Below are 9,703 nucleotides of genomic sequence, written 5' to 3'. Positions count from 1 at the left end.
GGGGATGGCTCCGCCCCTGCCAGTCCCGGCAGGACATGCCGAGGTATCACTTATTTCGGTATCACTTATTTCTCGGTAATCGAGTATCAATGGGTGAATTTAAATAAAGAAAACCAAATGGGTCGACAACAGCTAACACTCGTACCTTCCTCCACTTGGCTTTACAGGCCTGCCCAGTTCATGTGATTGATGTCAGCTACCTGGGCGGAGAGAGAGAGAGAGAGAGAGAGAGAGAGAGAGAGAGAGAGAGAGAGAGAGAGAGAGAGAGAGAGAGAGAGGGGGAGAGAGAGAGAGAGAGAGAGAGAGAGAGAAAAAACTAACCAGTAGTGCCGAGATCATTTATTGGCCTGTGGCATGTGCCAACGCGACCACTGACATACCATGGCAAATGCCGTTCAGGAACAGCATGTGCCCTTCTGGAACGTTGAGATGTGTCGTTCTAGATCGCTGAATTTGCTTTTAGAAATTTCGCTTTTGCTGTACCACACCTAAAGTTCCTCCCAGCAGGTGAAAGACAAAGGAAAAACTACAAAGCAGTGGATGGCGTTCTTCTCCAGCAAATAACTGAAATTGAACAAAAATTCCCTTGGCAGAGGAAGGAGCTCCACTGTACGATCTGGGAGCCGAACATGAACAGAGAACAGAAGAAAACGAAGAAGAGCCATGGGAAAGCCAGAGGAAAGTGGGCGAATAAGACGGAGTACCTCCTGGTCGTGGCGGGCAATGTGGTTGGTCTGGGGAACGTGTGGAGGTTCCCGTACCTCTGCTACAAGAACGGTGGAGGTGAGTTATGAGGTACCGTCGCCTGGATGGGAAGTGAGTATGTCAAAGAGGAAGGTACTTACCTACTGCTCTGTATCCCAGACCCTTGGATGGCCAAACCATACGGGGAGCCACTGGTATTTCAACCTGCGATTAGTATTTAATGGTATTGCGTTATTTGTACATTCTCCTGATGAGTTATCTTATGGGTTAACATCTTTGCATATTGGTATATGCTTTTATTTTTACGTGGACATACAATTCAAATGTTTGTGTGTGTGTGCGTGTGTGTGTGTCTGTTTTTTTCGTGTGTGTGTGTGTGTGTGTGTGTGTGTGTGTGTGTGTGTGTGTGTGTGTGTGTGTGTGTGTGTGTGTGTCTGTGTGTGTGTGTGTGTGTGTGTGTGTGTGTGTGTATGTGTGTCTGTGTTTATGTCTGTGTGTGTGTGTGTGTGTGTGTGTGTGTGTGTGTGTGTGTGTGTGTGTCTGTGCGTGTGTGTGTGTGTGTGTGTGTGTGTGTGTGTGTGTGTGTGTGTGTGTGTGTGTGTGTGTGTGTGTGTGTGTGTGTGTGTGTGTGTGTGTGCAGGGGCGTTCCTGGTACCTTATACCATGTTAGCGGTGCTCTGTGGATTACCCCTGTTCCTGATGGAGACTGCGATTGGTCAGTACACCCAGGAAGGAGCCGTCACCTGTTGGAGGAAGCTGTGTCCGCTGGCACAAGGTAAGACAAAAGTCTGGCTTCATTTGAATGATTATATGATTAGATCAGGTTTATGCGCCTAGGATAAAATAAAGTTACCAAATCAAACCAGTTTAGATACACATTTAATTAATCACAACCGACCAAGCGTTTATTTCATAAAATGCAGACTCTGACAAACACAGTATCAATGCGAGTATCAACATGAGCCAATTGCTAATAAACCGCTACATAACTGGTCTTAAACAGGAACATTCCATTTGCAACTGCCTGTCGAGGCCAAATGTCATTGTTTGACAAATCCAATATTTTATGATAAGTCTCCACATTTATTTGTAGGTATTGGATACGGACAGCTCGTCATCATACTCTATGGCTTTTCCTACATTGTAATCCAAGCCTGGGCCCTACTGTACCTGATATTCTCCTTCAGCGCCAAGCTTCCCTGGGCCCACTGTGGTAACAGCTGGAATACAGGTAAGGCTGAGATGTGCAGTGATCATACAGAAAGAAGTCTGTTTTACAAGGCTGCGAAATGCACTGCAATACTTGAAATCGAGCAGCAGCACTGAGGCCCTGGATGACCGTTTCTCGTAATCTTGAATTGTTACTAACATCCTTTTCCCTTGTCAACAGACAACTGTGTGGATTTGCAGCATTCACAATCTAATGTGACTGTAGGAAACTTTACCAACACCACCTCTGCGGCTACAGAGTTCTGGGAGTGAGTGAATGTGTTTCCTAAACATTGACATCATCACATCACACACACCCACTCACATACTTCATGCATCGATCCAATAAAACATATTTAGCTTAAAGCTGCACTATGTCCCTATTCTACTGCAGATATTTAGTCCATAAAATAACTAAAACCTGCCTGGTAATTTGTCTCTGTCAATCTCTAGGCCACTCTTGTGTGGGAAACAGTAGAGAATAGGAGAAAACAGGGACCACAGTGGGAGAATCTGAGAGCCGAAATATGATATAGTTAAGAAAGAAAATATGTAGCTACAACTCTAGCCACTAGAGGCTGCTAATGAGAAAGAGCAGGGTTAAATGGTTATATAGGTTTATCAAATGTATAACTTTGAAGATCAGCAAATATTACAGAAGATACAGAAGTTCAATTAGTTTGTAACCCCTGTTAGAGTTTGTATTGTTTTACATGTAAGTATGTTTAAATGTCAAGACGCCGGGCTCTGTCCATCTCTGGAGGCATCGGGGAGCTGGGCAGTGTCCGATGGGACCTGGCCTTGTGTCTTCTGGCCTGCTGGACCTTCTGCTACTTCAGCATCTGGAAAGGGGTCAGGTCTTCAGGAAAGGTCTCGCTTGACTTTGTTATTTTAAGGCAAACAAAGAAACCATCCAATACAATTCAGACTTCAGCCGTCACTCATTAGAGATTTGTTCCATTCTCCTACTGTCTCAGGTTGTGTACTTCACTGCAGTGTTCCCCTATGTGATGCTGCTGGTTCTCCTCATCAGAGGGGTGACTCTACCTGGAGCTTGGGAAGGCATTAAGTACTACCTGTATCCAGACTTAAAGCAGATGGCTGTCCTTGAGGTAGGGTACTGCCTACAGACAGTGTGCATTGCACAGTAACTACTAATGTTTCTTTGTCCCCATTCGGTATGATTGTTATGGCAAAGTTAAAAATAAAGAGAAAGAGACCACACTCTTATGAGGGGATGGACAAGAATTTATAGTTTAAATAACATAAGTATTGAATTGATCCTTTTTAAATATAACAAATATTATGTTTCCTATCCCAGCAAGAATCCCAGCAGTAAGAGTGATACCGTTGAACAAACATTTTTTTGACGTTCTTCCTTTGTTGTTTATTGTTGTTGATGTTGTTGTGATAACACAGGTCTGGGTAGAGGCGGGATCTCAAATAGCCTTCTCCTACGGCCTGGCTTCTGGAACATTGAACGTTTTGGGAAGCTATAATGAACACGACAATAATTGTTACAAGTACGAGAAAGTCCAGTTTTTTATTTCAGAACTCAAGGATTCAACACTAGTTTACATTTTTGATTTCCAATTCAATCATTGAATTATCAAAGTAGATATTTTGAATGCAATAATTGAACATGTAATGGATTGTATATTTGTCCAGATTGTTCTGAACAGTTTTTGCTGTGACCCCTAGGGACACCTTCCTGTTGTGTCTGCTCAACAGTGGAACCAGCTTTGTTGCTGGATTTGTTGTCTTCTCCGTACTTGGATTCATGGCAGAGAGACAAGGTGTTCCCGTTGACATGGTGGTAGACTCAGGTAGCACATTTTGTTTTGCATGACTTCAATTTCAATTAAAAATTTGAAACTACTGTTCAAGTATTGGACTGTAATTACCACAGACCGTACTTTCTCGAGCATTCAAATTTTGTCAGAATGGAATTCTTGATCATCGTCAGCATTTTCCTTTCTCGATTTGAATTTGATCCTAAACAAAAGGACTCTCTCACCTCTACCAACAAAGGTCCTGGCTTGGCATTCATTGCATATCCCCAAGCAACAGCCCTGATGCCATTGCCTCAATTCTGGACCATCTGCTTCTTCCTGATGCTTTTTCTACTCAGCGTGGACACACATGTATGGTTTTGACGTTGCGGGAATCTGTGACTTTTTGTTGATGCATGCAGACTAGTTTTGGTCATTTGTTGTGTGTTTCCAGTTTGTGATAGTGGAGTGTTTCATCACATCAGTCAGCGACCTGTTTCCCAAACGCTTCCGCAGATTTGGAAGGAGTGAAATCTTTGTTCTTCTCATCTGTATTGCAAGCTATCTGATACAACTGCCTTTGGTCTCTGAGGTAAGATAAAACTATTTAAATAATGACAAAAAATGTTGATTATTGTCATTTCATAACGTCATTTTTCTTCTGTTGTCCGTTTTCTAGGGGGGCATCTATGTGTTTCAGCTCATAGATTTTTATGCCTTCACTAGAACGGGCGCAGCCATAATGGCAGTGTGTCAATGTTTGGCAGTGGGATGGATATTTGGTAAGAAAAAACCTCAGAGTGTATCATACGTTCCCCAATGTTCAGGTACTTTCATCATCATCGAATTGGAAAAGCATTTTTGTTTAAGTTCATTTCTAAATTTTTTGGATAAAGGGGCTGACAGATTCTACAACATCATCGAAGAGATGACAGGAACACGGCCATGTTTTTACTTTAAACTGTGTTGGAAGTATTGTATTCCAGTGTTGACAATGGTGAGTCGTCTCTTTTCTGGCTTTACCGTGGATATGGTTTGGGGATATGGTCTGGTGTGGCTCCAACAGCATGATGATGTAAACCCTGATGCGGTTATAATCATTATAATGTAGTAACAATAATAATAATTTATTAATTTTGTATAGCACTTTTCAATGTCCCAAAGACGCTTACAGCAGTGAAGGGGGGGGGGGGGGGGGGCTCACTAAAAACAACCAGTGTAGAACCCACTTGGGTGATTCAAGGCAGCCAATCGGCCCCTAAACTCTCACCACAAACCAGCTTCAGATAAAGAGTGAGGGAATTAATGAGTCAGCCAATTATACAGGAGGATGAGTAGGGGGCCATACTGAATGAGCCTGGTTGCGCCAGGACACCGGGGAAACCCCAAACTCTTTTGTGATAAGTGCCCCGGGACCTTTAATGACCTCAGTGAGTCAGGAGACAGGACCTCGGTTTTACGTCTCCTCCGATTGACGGGATATAGCATTAGCATAGGGGTTAGGGGCTTGGGCGCAGGCCGTTTGCCTGTTCCGTGCTGCAGGAAGATTCAGCACGATTCCCCCCCTCCCCACTCCCCCCGCTGGCCCGTGGTCACACTGCTCCCAAAGGCCGTGGCCTGGGCATGATTGCTCCTTCACACATACGTCATCACGTCGTAATACGATAAATACGTCATCACCGAGTGTCCTCGTCGCCGTAACAACAATGGAGAACAACAACGAGAACAACACAGAGATCAACACAGAACACAATTGGCACTAACACTCGACTTCACTATCGCACCAACGTAAACCTTCTCGTGAACCGCTTGCCGCCATTGTTTAAAATGATTGTTGTGGGAAAGAAGGGCTTGGACCTATAAAGAAAGAAGGTCCAAGGACTACGTCATCCAGCTCACGTTGCGTATCATCTCATTAGCATCTGTACTTTGGCCACGGCACACCTCTCCCAAGTGTGCCGTGGCCAAGGGGCTGTTCCGTGCTGGAATACGGATGGCGTGGTCACACTAGCCAAACGATCTAGACTTTAGTATGCAAATGAGCTCGGGCACGGGCCGCGGCCCTAGTGTGAGTGGCCCCTTAGTGTTAGGCTGTGGTAGTGCAGTTTGGTTCTGGTTAGTTAAAGACAGGGGCGGACTGGCCATCGGGAGGTTCGGGAGATTTCCTGAACGGCCAGACGATTTCAGGCCGAGCCGGCCGGCCGTAATTCTTTTAGATTTTTTTATCATTATTTTTTTTTTTTTTTTTTATTATATATTTATGTATTTTTTTGTTGTAATAGATGTAAAAAAAAATGAAAACGTTAAGTAAGCCGTGATTTGGGGTGGCCTGCTGCCGGATATTTGCTTACAGCGCGAAACGGAGCTCTTGCCTGACGGTGAAACGGGGCCGATGTATTACTGTCAATTTAGAGGGGGGAGCACCCCCAAAGTGTATGGGGGCAAAGCGAGCGGCCAAAGCGAGTGGCCGTACGGCCCCTCCCAACTTGGACTGCTCCGCGGTCTGTCATTTCTGATTGGCTCAGCCTGACACACGGCCGGGTCACTAACTTCTCGTTGAACTCACTGAAGTTACACAGAAATACGAATATGTCAAAAAGGAAAAAAGGTGGTGGAGAGGAAAAAGAATTGGGTGGCGCTCAGAAGTGGAGGTTGAAAAGGAAAAAAAATTAGAGCAAGACGCAGCCAAATGTGCTAAATTAACCGACCTTTTCCGTGGAAAAGCCAAGGTTGACGGCGACGCCCCTGTCAGCGAGACCAATGGTTAGGCGGGAACAGGACACAGCAGTATAGCTATGACAGGTGCACTAGCGAGCATGTTTGGCAATATATGTTGACTTAAACTAATTATGGAAGTACCAGAGACGTCGGAGAACTATTCATAATATTGTAATGACCACGGAAGAGGCAGTGAATGAAGTATTGATTAGAGAGCGATTTATTAGATACCACCACTAATAAACCATTGGAACACTTCATCACCGGTAAACACAGCAACGCACAAACCCCGGCCCGCCCCCATCTCCCAAACCCTGTGTATGTGTATTAGAGCCCGACCGATATAGAATTTTTAAGGCCGTTACGATACGAATATTTTGTGACTTAAAAATCCGATATATATATCGGCCGATATATCGGCCGATATATATGTATTAGAAAATCCAGAAACGCGCAACAAAACTAACACATTTCCCTAACATTGGTTATTTGTAGTTATCCTTTAAATCCTTTTCACTCTCAGCTAACACGTAACAACAGCAAAACTGGACATGGTAGTCATGAATTAAGGCATGCTTATCGACTTTAGAGAATTGATGGGGATGTTCTTTTAATTGTTATTCAAGCAATGTATGTCTCGTGACAGTTGCCAACTTACCAATTTACGGGTTTGGGCAAACTTCTTTTTTTTTTCTTTTTTTTTTTCATTTATCGGCCATTACAAATGCCGATACCGAATAGTTTGAAAAATGCCTAATATCGGCCGATAATATCGGCCTGCCGGTATATCGGTCGGGCTCTAATGTGTATGACAATTTCTTTCCACTAAAAAAATTGTATCTTGCACTATTTAGATCATTTTCAGCCCTGATTTACCTTTCTAGGCACATGCAATTTCTAATATTTTGTACATGGACAAGATTGCTGAGAAAATATTTCCCAGTGATCTTCACAATAGGCTATTCTAAACACATGCACATCCCAACATTGACATGCAGTTGCAATGCACATATCCACGGATAAGGACTAGTTTTTATTATTTTACACCGTGGCAAAATTCTACGCACGCTATTCCCGCGGTCTCATAAAAGGCCTCTGGGCAAAATTTTTGTCCCAGTCCATCCCTGGTTAAAGATGTTCTTGTTGCACTGGCACACTATCTCCAATCCTGTCGGATTAACTCAAAATTGGATAAATTAATACCTTAGTTAACATGAACACCATTAGTAAATTATTACTTGACAATAACTGAATTTAAAAATGTATTTAATGTTTGTACTGCATTAACTAATTTAATTAATGATTAATAATTGTAGCCTTATTGAAAAGTGTTACCAGTTTATGAAAACGGAGGAAGGATTGTGGGTCAGTCTTCATTGTCAGATGATGTAATCATTAATCTGTAAAAAAGCACAATTATTTGACATGATTAGTAGCCATAATGTCCATGGACCTCTCTCAACCGTTATCCATGATTCAACAGGGTTCCTTCATTGTGTACATGCTGAATTACAAACAAATGGAGATTTCTGCTGCATATGTCTACCCTCATTGGGCCCACGTGCTGGGCTGGGTCATGTCTATGTCTTCTATCCTCATGGTGCCACTGTTTGCCGTTGTGCAGATCTGTCTTGGGACAGGGCCCTTGAGGCAGGTCAGTGTTGGATACATCAAAGTTGTATTTGTCATATCATATCCTATCATATAATAGATCATCTCTTAAACATTTACTGATGGTGTGTGCAAAAGATTAGTGTGACTATTTTGATTGTAATTAGATTAATACAGTTATATTGATATAATATATTGTAATATGTATTATGCTACCACTTGTATATTGCAAAAAACATGGTTTCTCAATCTCATTATCACCCATAGATTATTTATGTACCCATGAAAAGGCGGGGGTTGCCAGATCTTCGTTGCAAAACAAGCAATGCAAGGACTCAAAATGAGCTCACTGTAGAGGGTTATCCGTACTAAGATCAGACAGTCCAAGTAAAGGAAACACAGATGCAATACAGATGCATTTTGGGATATGGATGCAATATATAGTAGCTTTCTTATTAAACCACACATTCAGCAGTACATGGATCAGAGTCAGTATTGTAAGGTGTTCATAACTTTGCCTTTTCAGCGTTTATCCATCCTTTGTCAACCTGTTGAAGATCAAACCGGGCAGAACACTAAGATGGGAGCAGTTGAGACAGATGAGGGGCTGATGATGTTGGAAGAGTCCGAGTCTGAAATGTGCTGTGGCGACTCCTACAGGGGTCACGCCGGGGATTCTGGGGATCCGTGATGTCGGTTGGGGAAAAAGGGTTTTATCGTCTTTTTTGTTGGGGTGAGTGTAGTTGTGTGTTGTTGAGTGTTTACTTGTTGTGTGTAGTGTTGCCGCCAGCGTTACCGAGAATTGCATGTCTGTTGGTTGGGTGTGCGGTGTGCTGTGTGTTGTGTGTCGTGTTTAATAAAGGCAGCTCTCGTAGTCGTGCGGTGTACGGGGCACGAGAGTTGCGTCATCGCTTAACCTGGGCTCCCGTCTCGTCCTTCCCTCACTGCTCGCCACATTGGTGTCAGAAGTGGGATGTGGCCTGCGCACGCAGAGAGGGATTTGAGCTTCACGGTCCAGCCCATGGAAGCCCCCACCGAGGCCGACGCACCCTGTGCTAGGGGAGCGCAGGGCCCCCCTGTGACCACGACTGGAATGGCCCGGGAACCAGCGGCTGCTAACCGCCCCCTGGTGGCAAGGACAGGCGCAAAGCAGCTGGAGCCGTACTTGTCCGATCCTACGCAGCGGACTTGCAGCTGTACGCCGGCGGGGTTATCCAGGCATCCCTGCGGCGGCTAGGGATGAGCTAGCCCTGCATGCCTTCCTTCAGGGACCGGCCCCGCCGCGGCTGGGGCAGCACGTCCGCCTCACCATGCCCCCGACCCTCGATGTGGCTCTCCACGTGGCGGAGCAGGCGGAGCGGGAGCTCTCCGACCAACCCAGCCTGCCGGAGGATGATTTCCCGAACCAGTCTGGTCCGCTCAAGCACTGCTGCCATCGTTGTGGTGCCCGGGTGGACGCGGCTGGGGCCGCCCTCTCCCGTGGCAAAAAAGACGGTGGCTTCCCAGTCCGGGCAGGACGAGGAACGGGTCCGGAAACCCAGTCCACCGGACCTCGAGCCGGAGCAGTGTCGGCGGGTCAAGGACTGCGGGCCAGACGGCGGAGGATGGGGTCCCCGAACGGCCCTCCAGCGCCCCCCTATGGCAGAAACCGGTGGGGGCCCCGATAGAGTTGGTCCCCGACCACAACC

At 45.2% G+C, this 9,703-nt stretch overlaps 1 protein-coding gene across 2 annotated transcripts; it reads left to right on the top strand.

Moving 5' to 3' along the window:
• Positions 1–342: 342 nt before the first annotated feature.
• On the top strand, positions 343–8,900 carry LOC130387594 (sodium- and chloride-dependent GABA transporter 3-like). 2 transcript variants are annotated; one of them, XM_056596770.1, is made up of 15 exons: positions 343–507; positions 594–783; positions 1,346–1,480; positions 1,799–1,936; positions 2,096–2,183; positions 2,652–2,784; positions 2,892–3,026; positions 3,334–3,437; positions 3,616–3,740; positions 3,946–4,058; positions 4,141–4,278; positions 4,366–4,468; positions 4,583–4,683; positions 7,888–8,058; positions 8,542–8,900. In XM_056596770.1, the coding sequence occupies exons 2-15, from the start codon at positions 630–632 to the stop codon at positions 8,704–8,706; spliced, it is 1,803 nt and encodes a 600-aa protein (XP_056452745.1). In that variant the 5' UTR covers positions 343–507; positions 594–629; the 3' UTR covers positions 8,707–8,900. The 2 variants fall into 2 exon arrangements, with proteins under 2 accessions (XP_056452745.1, XP_056452744.1); XM_056596769.1 differs by having other exon boundaries at positions 343–783.
• Positions 8,901–9,703: the final 803 nt, after the last annotated feature.

Source organism: Gadus chalcogrammus, chromosome 8 (assembly GCF_026213295.1).
Source record: "Gadus chalcogrammus isolate NIFS_2021 chromosome 8, NIFS_Gcha_1.0, whole genome shotgun sequence".
Taxonomy (NCBI): Eukaryota; Metazoa; Chordata; class Actinopteri; order Gadiformes; family Gadidae; genus Gadus; species Gadus chalcogrammus.
The sequence above is the reverse complement of the archived record's forward strand: the minus strand, read 5'-3'. Positions and strand labels throughout refer to the sequence as shown.

What these genes read in the sequence shown, in the direction of transcription:
- LOC130387594 (XM_056596770.1), top strand. Translation starts at nt 630, where the DNA reads ATGAACAGAGAACAGAAGAAAACGAAGAAGAGCCATGGGAAAGCCAGA. An exon ending in TGGTAACAGCTGGAATACAG is followed by an intron (nt 1,937 to 2,095) that starts GTAAGGCTGAGA and finishes CCTTGTCAACAG; the next exon opens with ACAACTGTGTGGATTTGCAG. An exon ending in GGGTCAGGTCTTCAGGAAAG is followed by an intron (nt 2,785 to 2,891) that starts GTCTCGCTTGAC and finishes CTACTGTCTCAG; the next exon opens with GTTGTGTACTTCACTGCAGT.